Genomic DNA, 18094 nt, shown 5'->3' with positions numbered 1-18094 from the left:
CTGCGGGAGGGGCTGGTGCGTTTTACAAAGAGGAAGTTAAGAGTTAAGTTAAGAGGAAGTTTGGTCTTCCAAATGAGCAGCGGCGCTAAGCATTCAGCAAAATTAGTTATAAAGTCGCTTATGGACAAGAATGCCGATGTTTCGGTGGCCTTCAGAAAGCCCTGATCTAGAAACATTGTTGGCAGAACAGAAAAGATTTGTGTGAGCAAAATGACCGACAACAAGCTGCTGTAGAMATTTTTGACCCAATTCATAACATTTAAAAACTGACTTCCCCAAAACTGATTAGTATATATGACATTTTTCTGAATTGTAACGTTTTTAAAAAAACTGTAGAAAAATTGTTTCTATGACTTTTGGTAATTTGCGCAGGCGTATTCAGTTTTTCACACTTTTCCAACGTAGGTCTAGCTGACGGTGTAAACACAAAGCTTACTGAAAAAGTTGTTTTTCTAATTTTTTTTGCTTTGAATTTATCGTATTGCCATTGTGTTTGAGCTTATGATGAGCTCCCTGGCACACAGTGCAGGTCATGTGACATGCAGGAAGACCCAATACAGTCTCTCTGTCATGGTAAGGAAACAGGCTAGTACAGAAAACTTGGGGTCACAAAAATCTTAAAATTAGTCATGTGGGCTTGCTAGCTAAATCAAAGTGTGTAGCTGTCGTAAAATCCCGKACAGCCCACAACGAACAGGCATCAGATGTTACGTTTGTGAGAAACTTGTACATATCATTTAAAACGTATTTAAACGGCAATTTGTGAAGTTTAGGTTTAAAAAGTCTGACTAAATGAGAAACGTCTTTCATAGGCTGCTGTCACGACGTCTCAGCTCAAAACATTTCTGCCCAATCACACGCACAAACGGACCAAAGTCTCATCGAAGGCAGCGTCGCCGTGGAAACCATTTTGCCGCTTCGCTTCTCACACCCGTTTCAGCTCTACGGCTGAAACCATGGTGACTTCGTTTTTGCACTTCCTCGATAACGAAAACGTCGCCATCGAGTCATTAATGTCTCATCCTGACGCCTGAGCCATCTACTCACCGGCATTATAAACACTGAATAACACACCTCGGATATGTCTCATGGATYGTACGACGTTGCTATTTWGCGTGTTTTTAATTGCTTTTTATACATRAGATCTCTACTCTACCTCGGATCAGAGAAACGTTTCGAAAACCGCTCGTTAAAAAACGACTATAGGATAGATGCAGATGAGTGAGAGTAAACTTCACTGGGAACAGGAATAAGGCGCTATCTGCACACTAAAAGTACAACAGATGTTTTTTTTCTACATTGCTTTTCTTCATTTAAAAAACAAAACAAAAACAAAAACCGGGTGCCAGATGTGTTAAAGGCACAGTTCTGATTTTCGGGAAGTGAAGTTATTCTCGTCTCTGCGTATGTAAGCATTCTGCAGAAACGAGTTTGGAAACTTCACAGATCTTCACGTGGAAAAAATAATTTAAAATCAGAAGTATCCCTTTAAATGCACAAAACGTGATTCATTCTTAAATTTGGCACAAGGTTTGTTTTGTTTTTACTATAAACTTTTGGCATTATTACTCTTTTCAAAAGCATGAACCTATGAAGCAATAAATATATGTCTTTACAGCTACAGACATAGCATGAAAACCCTTAAAAGTCAAATTTATGATGCGCAAACCCAGCGACACGGGAAAATGTGGACACAGGCATGRAAGCTGAATCCAGTCCGTGCCAACGCATGTTTGCTCACAGATTTGCACAAACGCAGCTTCCTGTCAGCRGCTCTCTAACATCCTTCTGTGAAACTGGGTTTGATTTGTACCTGGATGACATTTTCCATTGTCGTGTTCAACTTTGTCTTTTTTTTGGGGGGGTTTCAATTGTCGTGTCAGAGCTTGACGAACCTTGTCGGTGTTCTGCGTTTCTTCCGGCAGCGAAGACGCGAAATGCGACTGCGATGCGGTTAAAGCTACCGCTCGACGTAACCGGCGCTTTAAACATGACGACTGATATCAAAACAATCCTTGAACGCTTTGAAAGTCGGAGGTTACAGACGTGTTCGTTTCTTTTCCGGCCCCTAAGCGTTTGGAGATTCACAGTGAGTTGAGCGACCGGATCGGTAAGAGCAGCGCGGGGAAATCCAGCCCTTCAGAAATATCGGTGAATTGTGTATCGGGGTCGAAGGCATCTCAAACATCTGACATCCTCTCTCTTTTTTTTTTTTTTTGCTTCTTTTCAGTCTTTCAGATCTGCTTTTTTTCCCCTCTCTTTTCTTCAGGCTTTCTGAGAACGGTATCTGGGATGAAGGGCTTAAACGAGATCCTAAACACCGTTATACACTCACATTCAGTCAGATCAGTCTTAGGCCAAAAGAGTCAGAAAATATGAAAAGAAGAAGATTTTGCCTCCGTCGGTTTTGGATATCTTACAGCTCCTTCCGGTTAGATCTTCACAGCACTTGTTAGAAGCTCACCAAGGCGTAGACCATGCTGAGGAGGGAAATTGGGCAAAAGTTAACAAAATGTCTGTGTCACAACAAGAGGCATCACTGATCTGTAACTAGTGCAACAAAGTGATGGAAAAACACAAATACGTGCATGGAAATGTCTCGGAAATGTTCCAAAAGGCAAACCTTAAGTGGGAATTTATTGGCAATATTTAGAAGCTCTCGGGTCAAATACGATCGTAAACATCCAAACATAAATCTAAGTCTTTTGTTTTTCTCTCACTAGCAAATATCAATGTGAAATAATGCAATTAAGAATACTTCTTGAAGAACAGATTTGTGGTTACTTTCAGTTGAATTACTTTTATTTTGCTGGAAATATAAAAAAAAAGTGACTTTCATGCGACAAGTCCATCCGTTCAAAAAATGAGGCAACATGAGAGTTTGAGATTTTTGCTAATGAAAAGTGCGGTACAAATTAAATTGATTATTATTATTATAATTCAAAAAATAAAGGAAAAAAAAAATCTCTTTTCTATCAAAAACAGACACCAAACATGATTTGTACATGTGACTACTTCAAATTAACTCTAAATAAACATCAAAACTGAATAAAATAACAGTTTTGACTAAGAAAAAAGATATTTACTCCCACTTAAAATCACTAGTAGGAAGCAGAGCTCCAAGAAGTGATTGAAAACCTGAACTTTTTCTGAATGTCCTCATTAACCAACCTCTGGGACGACCGCGTCTCTACTCACCTGTACAAGTAGTAGAAGAAAGAGAGCAGGTAGAAGCCCAGCTTGCACCAGGACTCCTTCTGGCAGTAGTTGAGGATGTCGGCGTTCATCACGCTGACCGGATCGTACATCACTTCCGATCCGTCGGCCGGCCGATGAAAGAACCTGAAAAGAGCAGCGGGGGGAGGGGGGGTTTTGGCTGGTCGGCTCGACACACAGCGACGGGACAGCTGCTGTGGGACCGTACCTCCACAGATGGTAGAAGAGCAGCGGGATATTGAGGCCAAGTGTGACCCACTCTCCGGCGCACATGAACATCAGGCAGAAGAGGCCGTGGATGGAGTACTCTGGTACCACCAACTGGTTGGGACAGACACGGGGACTGGATTAAGCATCGCCGGGATTGTGCCGCCTGCACTGTCGCGCCGAGTAAAGTCACACCTTCAGAGCGGAGGCGTCACCGTTACACACTGCTGCTGAACTGAACGTGAAGAAGTAGCTCCGGAGGTATTTAGGCTGTTTTTATTTGTTTCTGGGCTTTACGCTGATTTAAAAGCTGCCAGCTTTCCTCCAACAAATCAGTASTTTAGTCCCGTTGTATGAAAGCGAGTTTTTTTGTTTATGCAGTCAGCAGCATCCTGAGCYTCCAGACTCCTGCTCAACAGTCTGTCTAAATGCAGAACGGCTGCAATTATTTTCTACTTTTTTGCCCTTTCTATTATCGGTTTAATGGTTTTTCACACAATTTCAGCATAATTTTAAAGTCTTGCCTCGGATTTGAATMGAGATATGGACTTGGACTAGACCATTCTATCAGATTGATCTGAACCATTCCATTATGGCTCTGGTACTGAGGTCTGCAGTCTGCGGGTCCAGAGCTGCCTTCACAATGCGTCTGAGTGACTTTATTAAAAATTACAAAACACAAACTGAAGTTTTTAAATAACAAAAGTCAGTTTTAGCTGCTTTGAAACCCTTCTGTGGAATAATTGCATTGGATTTCCACAGCAGAATGACACTGGACGTGTCATTTCTATTTTTAAGATCTATTTTTTTCTTGTTGGAGTTCCCACCAGCGTCTACTATAGATATTTTATTTTCCACTATTTTGATTGTAACTAAATATTTAATTTGCAAACATTTTTTCTCGTTTTGGAACCGACATTCATTAATATGTGAATAACCTTATAATATGACTGACATTTGAATTTATTCCAGTTATATTTACTTATGGATGTTCTCTATCTTTTTTTTTTTTTTTTTTACAAATGTGGTGAAAATATGTCGAAAAGATGAAGCCACAGTTTTTTTCCTCATGACTAAATGGCTAAATAAATTACTGCTGTTCATTTTTCACTCTGAGACTTTTCAATTACAACTTTATCTGCTTTTGTTCTGCCATTTTTTTAAAATGTCAACATCCCATGAAAGAAAGTGGAGTTTTTTTCTTTTTCAGAACCTGAAAACAAAACCAATTTAAAACGGTTGTTCTTTAAAGGAACAACTTCTTATAGTAGACTCTTTCTTTTTTTATTTAAGCTGCCATTTTTCATAAGTTCATGTAATATTTGTGGCTCTAAACAGGGYTTCTGTAGCTTCATGCATGATGCTGCCATCACTGTGTTTCAGGGCTAATACAGTTTCACTTCTTTCATTTTGGTTTATTTTACACGTTAGAGTCGACGGTGTGAGTCCCTTCATCTCTTACTCCATAACAACAACTCAAATGGATCAGAATCTTACCCTGTTTCTACATCCTGAACTTCCTACTCAGGCATTTCCAAAGGAGCATAAAGAGCAACAGGAGCTTTCAGAGACTCTTGAGTTTATTTTTTCACTAAAAGCTTCGAAACAAGATAAGGAAAAAAAACCCAAAAAACTCCACAGATAAAAACCTTGATGGCATCTCCATCACCGCCTGTCTGCAGGACAGGAATATATGTGAATCAGCGTGCGTGCGTGTGCGTGCGTGTGTGTGTGTGTGTAGGTGTGTGTGTGTGCAAAAGAGACAAATGGTCTTGGTTGTTTGAAGCCCCTCTGCCTTAGTCATCCGCTCCCCTCCACCCCRTCCAAAAGGTGAGAATCATCTGTTACTCACTCTGCGGAGCAGGTTGCAGATCCGCTCGATGTTTAAGATCCTTTCTCTCTAAAAAGGAGGACAAAGAAGAGAGAACACCGCCTGTCAATAGTCTGCAAACTACAAGATGTTCYTGCAAAACAAAAACAGTCACATAATTAAAGGAACAAATACGTCTTYATCTGTTGGAGAGCTGGAAATATTAATGTTCATAATTATGAAMTAAAACRCCAACAATCACTTGATTTTTCTTTTTTTATTAGTTTTCRAAAAGCTTTATGAGTGATTACACTCATAAACCCGTCTACATTTAATGGACTGCGATGTTTTGGACTGCTCACAGCCCTCCTGCGAGTAATAACTCGACGCCGAKCTCTGATATGAACGCCGTCCGTCTTTCACAGCATCGATCAAACACTATCTGTGTGTCACTCATTGGGTTGTTCTCTAATAAGCCAGCGTGGGGAAACTATGTGTTTAATAGAGCAGCGAAGTTAAAATATTATTAGTCCGGTCATTAGCAGATGGTTCATCCATTTTATTTATTTTCTTCGGTGAAGCAAAGTTACATCAAACAAGAAACATTGGTTAATCAGCAAGTCTAATTCCCTTTTATTTATGAGTCCTTTTTTTTTAAGCTTCTGTCTTGGGTCGAGGCCCCTTGATATCTGCTCCCTTTAGTCGATTTTTTTCCRAAAATGTGGACATAAATGGAGAATCCCCTGCTGACCTGAGAGTAAATTCTGCCCTGAATCCTCAGCCAGCTATCAACTATTCAGCTTCAGCACAGTTAGCTCGGTCTGTCTGACTCCCTYCGTCTTTTTCAAGCTCCGTGCCCCACATRCGKCAGCGGCGCAGCGATGCTGTTCAACATGTGATGCGATAAAACMGAATGTTATCTGGTTCGGTGTTGGGAGTTGTACATCGTTGTGCTACTCCGTCTTTATYGCCCGTAGCTTCCCTGAGGATTTGTGTCTGGTCAGTCAGGCTCAGTGGGACCGAATCAACCAAACGGGGGACATTTATCAGAGAGAAATTACACAAAACAAATAAAAGAGAGCGAAATCGATGAARAGATTACAAAATGTAATTTGTACCTGCTGCTTTGAAAAATGAAGCACTTTGACGTGCTTTCATTTAAATCAAATTGGTACAAATAATTATTCTGCAGCCATATTTAAAAAAAACACACACATCCTGGTCCACCGCTAAGGTGTAATAAGTTTTCGTACGTTGAGATTAAAAAGCTGTGATTTTTCTCAATAAAGTCGTGTCTGYTTCTCAAAGTAACGGCGCATTTTTTGTAATATAAAGTCGGATCTTATGAGTTTCCCAAATTATTAATTATTCTTAAAACAAAAAATGAAGCTGGAAGTCCTCGTATCCAGGGCGGCAAAGGAATATCACGAAAGTTGAACRATTCAACTATTTATCGGCCAAACTAACCGTTTCTTTCTTGTTAAGCTGCTTTTTAAATCCACAAAATGGGAGAGAAAAGTTSGCTAGTGGCTTGTGTTGTTAATAGTAGCACCAAAAAATGTGCAAATCTAGAAGTTTCTCTGACACCTAAAACGCGGTCGAGTTGGGTTTTGTCACTCGAGGTCTGATTTCTGGGGCAGCCATGTTGTGTCTGTGTTGGAGTCTCTTATTTTGAAGTAAGACAGGAAGTAGTAAGTTAGTTGTTGAACTAAAGAGTTGTTTAATGAGGAATGTTTGCTGTGCTAGATGAGATTAGTGTTAGATGAATGCTTACTAAACGTTTGAACTCTATGAAGGGGATTTTAGCTGAGGTATAAATGAAAGGATTGACTGGGCTTACAAGACTCCAACTGTGAATATTAGCTACAAACACAAATCCAAACTAGAAACACACGTTTCAACACTGCCATGTTGTCTGTATGTAATCAAATGTTTACTGCCTCTGTCGTTTTTGTACACAACCCCGGCCGAGCGAACGCCAGTTTCTCTTGGCTTAAATCCGTCTGTTTCCATCCAGTTCCTCTTCTGTTTGTCCAGTTGATTTGTATTTTTGGGGAGAAGCTGCACATCAGCTTTTAGATGCCTGACGTGTTTGAGTTGTCATCTTACAGTGTGTGTGTGTGCGTGCGTGTGTGTGGCAACGCCACTCAGTCATGCAGCTTTGATGCAACGAGCTTTCCGCGTTGAAAAATGGCTTCCCCTTTTTTCAGAGACCGTTATGGATTTTACAGGTGGTGCAGCTTTTGTKTCCACTTCCTGTGGCTGGCGTGCCTCCACACACCCACGGCCTGGTTTCACAGTTTCCTCTCCCSCTCCTCATCGCTCCCTCACTTTCAGATGAAGATTCACATGACTGTTAGAACATTAGCTATCCTGTGAAAAAAGACGCTCACAGCTGCTCCTCACTTGCTAAGTGAATGATGGCACTTTCTTCTGACTCATGATAGCGCTGTTAGCTTAAGCAAAGGGAGGAATTACTGATACAGATGAGGTTTTCTGTAGCTTGTGGGACAGTAAAATATATTTATATTGTTGTACGCTATTGTGTTTTATGTGATAGATAGCAGCACTTAATTTTCAAGATTAAAGACGGATTCCTTGCAAATGCTAATTCGAAAAGTGTCGAGGATTTGTATTCGACACAGCTGAGTCAAAACTTTCACTCCACCAGCTTTTCACCAGGAGAAACATTTTTACCTGTGATTCTTTATAAAATTACTCAACCTCTGTCAGATCTGAGGACCAAACGGCTGCTACTTGTTTAGTACGAGAGTAAACTGAGTCAAATGCCAATTTCATTTATCGCATCGTTTATCATTTATTGTGATAACGATTTAGATTTATCGTTATCACGTTAAATTCCAATTAATTACCGTTAAAGAACCCTAAACCTGTCCGTATTGTTGGGATTGTTATTTTTCCTATGTTTATCGACTGGTTGCTCAATGAGAGCTTCAATAATAATAGGATTAAATGCAGTTACTCTGTGTAGTTTGGTGGCATAAATCACTTCTTTATGTGACTTAAGAAGCGTATTATAAATGGGAACGTTTTTCAAGAGCAGTATTTGTGTTTGTGGGGCTTTGACTGTTGTTTCCTAAAGAAGCGTTAAAAGCTACTGTTACTATGATAACAATAACTATCATATCACAAAATATCGCGATAAAACTTTAAATCCATATCGCCCACCCCTACTTCCCTTGAACTAATATGTGCGTCTCTGTCCTCCTTTATTACATAAATCCAAAGAAAATACATTGGATTTTTGGTAAAAGGTCAAAGGATGAGAAGAAAACTCTTATAGAAACTAGGACAAATATTGGCTTTTTTGTTTTGTTTTGTTTTCTAATTAATTATAGATTTTGTTCTTGCAACGCAGTTTGCTCTGACAGCATCGCAGCTCATCATTGTCTAAACAGGGGCTTCATTTGAATGGATCTCTTTAAGTGATTAGGCCAAGGAGCCGACGTCTTTGAAGAGCGCTGATTGCTTTAATCTGCATACAAATGACTTCTCAAAGAAACACCGTCTGCTTTACCACGGCGGCAATCGCTTGGAAGCCGGGATTAACGGTAAAATCAAAAGTACAAATATTTATTGCTAAGAAAATTAATGCATCGCTCTAAACGGAGCTCAATTAAATACCCAGAGGGATCCCCAGACCATTCTCCGCCATTAAATGGTGGCTGCCTGCTCTGTTTGCATAATGATCATGAAGAAAAAGAAAATCTGAAAGCAGAGATGTCTCTCCAAGTACATGAAGGTTTGATGTTTTTTTTTGTTGTTTTTTTTTTAGTTTTAGATTTGGGGAAACAACAGGGTTCTTCTTACCGCTCTGGTAGGATTGCTCTGATCAATGGGGTTTTTGAAGTCTGTGCGGAGTTCATCAAATGCAATGATCTGAAAAAAAAGAAGAAAAGAGAAAAAAGTAGCAGAACGGTGTGAGAAAATGTTCTTTCGACTTTCCAGACACACTCGTAACAATTGGCTGCAGGCCGATGCTGTCGACGAGCAGCGCCTATACCGCCCAGCTGCGGCCGCATCGTGAGAGGCACACATGGTGATTTAGGGATGGATTTGTACATGTGCAATTAGTGGAGGCATTGATCTGGCTTGTCTTGTGAATTTTTCACCCCTTTTACACACAGCAGCTCCAGAAGAAACACTAACCTGTTAGCAACATTCATCAATAATTAAAAGCATCCGTGTGTCTTGCAAAGTTTTCGAGGTAAAAAAATGCATGAATTTTCCGTTTGGATAAATGTTTTTGTTTATTTAATGCAAGACAAAATCAGATTAGTTCTTTAAAAGTAATTATTAGAAAGAAAGAAACAAACAACCCGACGCAGTGATTGGCCGGTGAGCTTTGGAAATGACTGCGACTGCTCCTTGAGACGCAGGAGGAGAGTGAACGTCAGCAGAGAGGAACCACTTCTATGTACAATAGAAAACGACCCGGTAATTTCCCCCGTCTGAGCCCATATGGCGCCCCCTCATCTTTCACACTTGGCTCCCTTGTAAACAGATGCAGTTTCCATGGAGACATGGTGAGTCCCCTCTCCGGGCACCATGGTTACTCTTGAAAGAGAGGGGGCTGAGGGGGTAGAATAAAAGCTGATTGGTTGTGTGAGCCATACATAGTTTTGGGTGCTGCACCCGTGGGTGGAGACAGACCCACGAGGGGGGGGCGGAGGGAGTCGGAACATATTCCTGGTTTGACGGGCGTGTTTAAATCACCACAGAGCCAGACGCACGCCTCACATGCAGACACGCAGAGTGACTCACATACAGTCTCACCCACTTAGTCAACTGGTACGTTAGTCATTTTAAGTCCTATAGCCCTAATGAGGCGTTTCATATCTCGCATTGTGCCTGCCTGCCTGCTTCCATGCAGCAAATGTAAAAAAAAATAGGTGAGACATCGAAGCGGAGATATTTGCAGAGTGTGTAACCGCCAAACAAAGAGCTCAGGTCTCCTGAGGTGTCTGAGCAAATTCCACCCAAAGCAGGGAGTTGGATGAAGCCCAATCTGGCGGGTCAGAGTCATGATCGGTGAGGCTTTCAGGAAGCCGGAGCACTTTGTTTGAGAAAGTGTTTGTTGTCTGGAGCTCTCCGATGGCTGACTGATTGCATAATTAGAAATCATGCATCCAGGGACGGCGCTAGCTTGTTCGGTGCCCTGGGCGAACAACATTCAGCACCTCCTACCTCCCCACCCCCCGACTCTTGCTTTTTCAACCAACCATGACACGTTTTTTTCAAATGTCCATTTTCCGAAGCAGGCGTAATGGAAATTTGATTAAATCTTATTTGAAAAACATAGAAGTGGAAAACAGCACAGGTCTATGAGTATGTAGCCAGAGGCATCGTGCCGCGTTTACACAGCGTTGAAAGTGTAAGGAGCTATATGTAATCTATTTGAAACTGATAAGTATCAGTTATGGGACATAACAGCAGTATATTGGAAAATAGTCCAGATTTTCATATGTTAGCATTTTTATTAAATAGTCTCTTGCTGCCCACACCGCTAACTTTAAAAACTGCTACTGCGTGCATCATTACGTTACCTTATTCACTTTTAAAAGGAATAACAATCCAACTGATAACATTTGTGTTAAACAGAAATTGACACATTCATAAATTAATGCATTTGACTTAGAAATTTGTTCTACTAACCTACCTGTAGACTTCAAGAGCTGCATTTCCATTAGAAATGTGGGCAAAACTTTGCCAATATTCCACTAATGTTCAAAAAACACAAGTTTGCAGTGGTGGTGTTTCCATTAAATACGAAATGTAACTAAAACCACACGTGAATAAGTATTCGATTTTGATACAGCTGTAAAACCACCTCATCCTGGCACAACGTTAGTTTTCTCAAAATTGTCGTGTTTCTGTCAGGCAAATATGTTTTTGTAATTCCAATTTATGCATTTATATGTTCAACTGAAACTATTCTAATGTCATATAATCTTTAGCCATAAGATATAATTTCAAAGATCGTTAAAGTTTGTTGCTCATAAAAGTGAACAGTTCGAAACTCTGTCAATCTAAAAGCAAAAACACATTTTTACTACACATCTATTTACTACTGTTAAAGTATTCACAAAAACGGCCCTGTCAAAGTATTTTAAACCTTGGCTGTTACTAGATTTTTTTTTTAAACCTATTTTTATATTTTTATTGGTGTTAAAAAAAATCTGCGAAATTTCACTGGTCAAGAAGAGGCATAGAAGTGATACAAAGTTGAATTAAGTCGCTCACAAACCCACACATACACAAAAACATATTTTTAATAACGTGCACAGTAATAATGATCTGACTGTTCATTGGTTGTCATAATTAGTGACCCCCTGGTTGTAGTGGTGGGCTGCAGCCTGACCTTTAGAGATGCCACTGGTGCCAAGAATCAAACTATTACATTCTAGGACTATTAAGGCACATTTACTTTTTTACTTTTACCCTAAATGGCCTGAGCCAATAAGTGCTTGTGCAGAAGAAAAGAGAAAAAAAACCAAGAAGTGTTGTACAACTGCGTGTAGGTGGACGTGTTTGTCTGCCTGTGTGGGATGATATAAGAGTGGACGTCCACAGGCCCCAACATGTGCCCGATTCGAGTGTGTGCGTGCGTGTGTTTGTATGCGTGTGTGTGTGTGTGTGTGYGTGTGTGTGCGTGTGTGTGTGTGCAGTGGTTTCGGTGACACTCACCTGCCATATGACAAAGAAGATGAGCCCGGCGCACAGAACCAGGGTGAGCATGTAGCAGAAGGCCGCGAAGGTGAACGCCATGGCTTCCCCAGCCAGCCTGATGACCGGAGGGAGGGGGACAAACTAACAAAAAAAAACAAAAAAACTTCCCGCCTGCTTTCTTTCTGTATCGTTTTCAGGCTACCGGTGTCCCTCCCTCCTGAGCGGCTGGCTGCTTATTGTCTGTTTCCACTTCAGGTGCGAGCAGAGCAATCACTGACAGTGACGATCAATAGTGAGCTCAAGCTGCTTCCAGTGTTTGTCTCCCCTTTTGTGCGGCTGACAGCAGGACGTCTCGCTGGGGTTTGGGGAGCTCTGAGGAAATCTGTTCTCAGCCACAGTTTCACTGTTGTTGCCCCCAACGCACACACACCCGGTGCTCCTCTTTTTTCTCTCTCTTCAGTCTCTGACAGGCAAATAGTCTGCCTCCTCCTCCGCCGAGCAGTTTCTCCTGAGACAAAACCTACACATATGTCTCTGAAGGTAAAAGTGTCTGATGGACACACCGACTGCAGAAGAGCAGGATTGTTGTCGATATTAAGAGCAATAAAAAAGAAAAAAAAGATTACTGTCCAGGGTGGTTATGGCTTATGGTAGTCAAGTTTACTATGGCTTACAGTTCAGACTGAGACACTCTTATTGGCATGTTATTCCAGGTCATATTTAACGGTTTTATAAACATCCAGCTTGTTTCTATCAGTAGGCTGTTGAGCATTTATAATTCCCTCCTAAAGTTGAAGGTATTGCTTCGCAGGCTTATTGTGACAAATACTTGTTGCTCCAGTGATTTACCAAAAGAGCACTCAAACGGCACAAGTTTGGAATCGACACGAAATTTTGAAACACTCAAGATACACGACCAAGAGCAAGGATGGATACCTTAACTGACCTTAACATCGAGTAGGGAGTACCTGTCTGCGGGAGCAGCCATGTCTGCCTCTGAACAGTCCACTCTGCCCTTGTTTCTGTCAGTTTGGGTCGGCACCATGTCAGTGTTGTCTGCCCTGTTTCTGCGTCTCAGATGCATTCCTCAGAGTTCTCCAACCTCAAAAGAGAGAGAGAGAGCCTTCACACGCAGGTTCTTCTCCAGGAAAATGTTTCACTTCTGGCCGAAAACAATTAAAAAAAGAAGAAGAAGACAAAAAAGGAGTGCTGGGAAAAAGATTTAACCAGAACCCTGTAGGGAATCTACATGTTCACAGTACGCAGTTGTGCCGATTTTGAAAACACTCCTGTTGATAAGCAAGACATCTCCACGGCTCTCAGAAGTCATGACTTATTGGTACCAGGCTCTCATCATCACCCGAAGCCCCTCTGCTACAGACCCTCTTTTTTTTTCCAGAGATGTGTATTTCCTGAGTCTGCCGTCTCTGGCTGCCTCTTTCCACTATTTCTTAGACTGCGAGAGAAAAATTTCAACCACGGTCGGTGTTATAAAAGTCAACCAATAGCGTCGCTCCGTCTCCCTCCCGCTCTCCTGCTTCCTCTCTCCCCTTTTCTGTCAGCGTCCCTCTCTTGTGCATTTTTATATTTCTATAATCCCCTGCTCCTCAGAGACTGATGAGGGGGCAGGGCAAGCTGGAGATGTCTGCCTCCCTCTCCCTCCTCACCAGAGCTTTCAATCATCCATCATTTGGTGAAATGTAAGTCTGGCTCTGAGAGGGTGTTGCTTTCTGTTACCTGTCATTTCCTGCCTCCGCACCATTAGCATGCAGTAAATTGCTGTATTTTACTTTGCCTCGTTCTCATTCTCCCCCCCCCCCCCCCAGTCGATCTCAGCCTCACAATGAACTGATTTCAGAAACCGCTGGTGCCGTAATGCAAAGACGTGCCACATACTTTCTTTTTTTTAAAATTGAAAAGCACCAAATAATTTTGTTCTGTAGATCCGAGCGTTGGCATCTGCTTTCAAAAATGTCAAAGATATGGGAAAAAGAGAAATGTTCACAGCATCCAATGGTTCAGTCTCATTTTGTGCATCAGAACCATGTAAGATGGTGGTTATGTAGTTGTTGTGTTTCTGCTAATTTTAGCTGGAAATCTACCAGATGTTTGAAGAAAGTTCTCTGGTCAGATGAGACAAACTTGCCATTTTTGTTAAAATCTGAAACGCAGTGTGTAGCACCTTGTTACTAAATTGGTAGCTTTTCATTATCAGGATGTATGGAAGATGAATGGAGGTAAACAGAAGAAAACAAAGTGGGAAGAAAACTTGTTGCATGATATGACAGATGTCAGACTGAGAAGCAGGACTCTAAACATACCGTGACTCAAAAGGTTTCAAAGTATATTTAATGTCATCCCAAACCTAAACACAACTTGGAATCTATGATAAGAATAAAAAAAAATTCTGTTCTCACCTGCTGTCCATCCAATCTGACTAAGACTTGGCAGGGAACTATGGGCAAAACTATTTCCAGATGTGATAGCTGCTGAAAATGCAATGAGAAGTTGTTGCAACAAGTTTTGACTTAACAAAGCTAAACACATCTGCACATCTTCTTCCTGAGCCGCATGATGGTCAGACATTATTATCACATCTAAACTTGCATTTAATTGTTTGAACAGATTAATGCAGCACTTTCAAGCATAAGTAAATTGTTTCCAGGGATGAACCAGACCACGATTCTCTTCCTGATATCTTGGCTGATCTCTTTACAGTGTTGGCAGAGCATCCACTTTTACCTGGCTATTCACTTAAATTAGTTGCTATTGTAACAATGACCTGCTCTTACCTGCTCTTACATAAGTAAATGTCTCTTTAGCTACCACTGAAACTAGCCCAGTTCCTAACCACCATCGCTGTTATGTGATTTCAGAAGTGAAAACTGAAAACTAAAGTTGTATTTACTTTTACTGAACTGACAAGCTAGCAGCATGTATATTATTTTAGATTAGTTTTACCTGGCAACCTTTACTTCCATGTATTTAGCATGGCATTATGGCTAACTGACTGCTAGGCTAGCTCGTTCAGCTAACATTCAGAAACATTGAGCTAGCTAGTCACATGTAAACAAATATTTCCAGCTAGCTACAATCCTTTTCACCTTTATGTTAAGTTTGGTATAGCTTACCTTAATTAAGTTGAGTCTTGTTCACCAATTCTACCTAGCAAACAAGCTATTAAAATTTATTTCAAGTCATTTTTTTATTCTTTCAGCTACTTGGTATGCTGCTGCTATATGATTTTTTTTTTTACATTTACGTATTTGTCGGGACTATAAGCTGCTACTTTCCCCCCCACCCCCCGGCTTTGAACCATGCAGCTTCTAGCCCGGTGCGGCTTTTCTGTTGATTTTTCTTCAGCCGCCAAGGGGCTCTTTAACAGGAAGTGAATCATTGTAAGTCAAAATTGGAAATCAAAGAAGAAATGCTAATTTTCATTTAGAACAAGCACATGCTAGCAGCAGGCACGACGGAGAAATGTTTTCAAACATTTCTGGAAACCACACGAAGAAGTTCATATGATGCCGCTTTTAAGTTGAAGGCTATCGATCTGGCAGTAAAGATCGATAGCCGCTGCACGTCAGCTCGGCGTGAACAAATCCATGGTTCGGCGTTGGAGACGGAGGGCTGCGTCCTTAACAGCAGATTTATTAAGGATGGCGGAGATACCAGCGGCTTATCGGCCGGTAGGGCTTATATGTACGTTTCCAGTTTTTTTTTTTTTTTTTTTTTTTTTTTGTAGGTGCGGTTTATAGTGTGGTGCGCTCTATAGTCCGGAAAATACGGTATATGTTTGCACTAAATTTTGTAAGAGAAAATCAATATATTCAGAATAAAATAATTAAAACAAGTTGGAAAACCTTTAATAAATGAAAATGTTTGTTAAGCAGAAGGCGTAAACAACCTACCGGAAATGGAGCTTAGTGCAGGGCTGTGGTGTGTCTCCTGAGCGGACGCACTCCTCTTTTGTCCCGTGATCGCAGAACTCCTGGACCTGAGCTCGACCACGAGACCTGAACTTCTCCACGATGGACTGCTCCTTGGCTGTGCTGGCATTAAGGAGCTCCAGGATCTCCTGACTCATCTTTAAGACAAAAATAAAATAAAAGCACTGAAAATGAGACTCCTCTGGTCACTCTCCTGGCTATTACGGTGCTTCCTGAAATATCTAAAACGACTCCTAACCTTCTTGCTCTGCTGCTCCTTGGTGGACTGCTGGTTCAGGAGACTCTCGATCTCCATGTCCACGTGAGACGACTGGCTCTTGCTGCTGCGGCCCTTCTTCTCGGCAGCGCTTCCTGCCGCTGAAGATCCCGCCAGCTGCAGGGAGGAAGCCGGCGTAATGGAGGAGGAGGACGCGTGAGGAGGAGACGCGGAGCTCTGAAGTTTAGGCGAAAAGCCGCCGAGGGTCTGGTCTTCGGCTTTTCTCTTGACCCCGGCTCTTTGGGCTCCGGACACAGAGCCGATCATGGCCCACAGCTTTGTGTGGTCCACGGCTACGACGACGGTGGTGGGCGGAGAAGAAGTCGTGGAAGAGGAGGAGATGGAGGTAGGCTGCCGGACCTCGATGAGCTCCTGGGCGGAGAACTTGAGCAGCAGGCTCTGGATGCATCCGTGAGTAACCGTACCTTCCGCCTGTGTTGATAAATACAACATGGACACACTAAATAAAGGGACGAAAGATGCAGTTAAATAGCCTCACGTCGCTGTTGGGAGACTTACACTGTTGAGCTGATTTGTGATGGCCAGCGAGTCTGTGGGCAGCGAGAGGCTCAGATCGGAGAGATATCCCAGCAGCCTCTTCTCCAGCTCAGGGTCCGGTGGCTGCTCCGTCTCCCCCTTAGAAGTAGAGGGAGCTGATGGAGCTGGGCTGTCGCTCCTGGCTGTGGAACCCTCAGCGCTGAGCCCGCCGTCTGAGTGGAGAACAAAACTGATGAAATGTCATGTTTCCATTTGGAAAGGAATCACAGGGAGAACACCCAGGGCAATGGGTTTATTCCATAACTTTGATTCATATTTACTGCATAACTATTTGCTATGTTTGAATGGAAATATTTGAATCTAAATGTACATTTTTGCCTACTGTGTTGGTCAGTGTTTTGTAGGTCGGTATTTTGTAATACAAAATCTGGATGGAGATCGATGAATACGTGGATAGTAGATTGGTGGATGATCGGCTGATCAGAGGATCGATACGTAATGGATGGACAATTGAGGAATTAACAGTGGCTTCATGCTTCGATTGATGAATGGATTTGATCGTCATATGTTAAAACAAAAGGTTACTTCTTTGTTAGTTTTCGTTTTACTTATTATCTCTAATAAATGTGAGATCCTAATAATATTTAAATTGCCCGTTTTACCATCGGTCGTTCATATCAACTTTATTATCCTAATACAAAGTCAGCCATCCGATCAGTGGACTCCTAAACGGGTTGCATAATTTTTAAATATTCAAAATGTAGAAGGCATACATTAGTTATATGGCAGTAACAAATATTTTAACAGACCTATAATAAAAGAAAAGGCTCTTTCAATATCTAATGCTTTCAATTAACCCTTGCGCGCAGGCAATCTCACTTTAATCAAGTTTTCCAGTGATAGTTTCTATTATTTTAACATAGTATTAACCGGAACAGCAACGATGTCCGCAAGCTGCAGACTCCGCTCCCGCCGCCGTGCACATCCCGAACTTCACGTACCCGTCCCGGACAGCTGCGCCGGGTCCTTCCGCCGTCGCTTCAGCCTTTCCCGCAGCGAGTCCAGCTGCTTCTTATGGGCCTGAATGTTACTCCATGTGTCCGACATGATGAGCTCGATCACCGAGCTGTGCGATCACAGAAATTGGTCACAGTGGACCAAAACACTTGGTGAAAATAATCCGCGCTCCCGAGAGTGAAGTATGCGTGGTGCATAGGGAAAAAAACGCCGGAATGAAATTCTGTTTGGCCAAAAAACCGTTCCGTTGTGTCAAAAAAGGCCCTCAATTCCGAAAAGCCCGGGTTGTTATTTTGTAATTTTAAGAATAACTTTTCTTTGTTAACATTCATTAAAAATATAACAGTTACGCTTAAGATAAAACACTTTTAGATTGGATGTCCTGATTTACACTCCTTCTCGGTTGGTGGCGGTAACGCACCAAATGCTGTTTGCCAACAATCTGCAAAC

At 41.7% G+C, this 18094-nt stretch overlaps 2 protein-coding genes across 2 annotated transcripts; both read right to left on the bottom strand.

The window, feature by feature from the left end:
* Nucleotides 1-2086: 2086 nt before the first annotated feature.
* cnih2 (cornichon family AMPA receptor auxiliary protein 2) lies at nt 2087-13515 on the bottom strand. The gene is made up of 6 exons (XM_008428027.2): nt 11942-13515; nt 9065-9133; nt 5276-5323; nt 3425-3537; nt 3199-3342; nt 2087-2480 (listed from the first exon to the last, which is right to left on the bottom strand). Exons 1-6 carry the CDS (start codon nt 12020-12022, stop codon nt 2453-2455), a joined length of 483 nt encoding a protein of 160 aa, XP_008426249.1. The 5' UTR covers nt 12023-13515; the 3' UTR covers nt 2087-2452.
* Nucleotides 13516-15815: 2300 nt separating this feature from the next.
* Nucleotides 15816-18031, bottom strand: LOC103476007 (N6-adenosine-methyltransferase subunit METTL3). The gene is made up of 4 exons (XM_008428025.2): nt 17629-18031; nt 16649-16839; nt 16112-16561; nt 15816-16010 (listed from the first exon to the last, which is right to left on the bottom strand). Exons 1-4 carry the CDS (start codon nt 17732-17734, stop codon nt 15831-15833), a joined length of 927 nt encoding a protein of 308 aa, XP_008426247.1. The 5' UTR covers nt 17735-18031; the 3' UTR covers nt 15816-15830.
* Nucleotides 18032-18094: the final 63 nt, after the last annotated feature.

This window comes from Poecilia reticulata, linkage group LG14 (genome assembly GCF_000633615.1).
Source record: "Poecilia reticulata strain Guanapo linkage group LG14, Guppy_female_1.0+MT, whole genome shotgun sequence".
NCBI lineage: Eukaryota > Metazoa > Chordata > Actinopteri > Cyprinodontiformes > Poeciliidae > Poecilia > Poecilia reticulata.
Note: the sequence above shows the minus strand (reverse complement) of the source record. Positions and strands in the feature narration are given on the sequence as shown.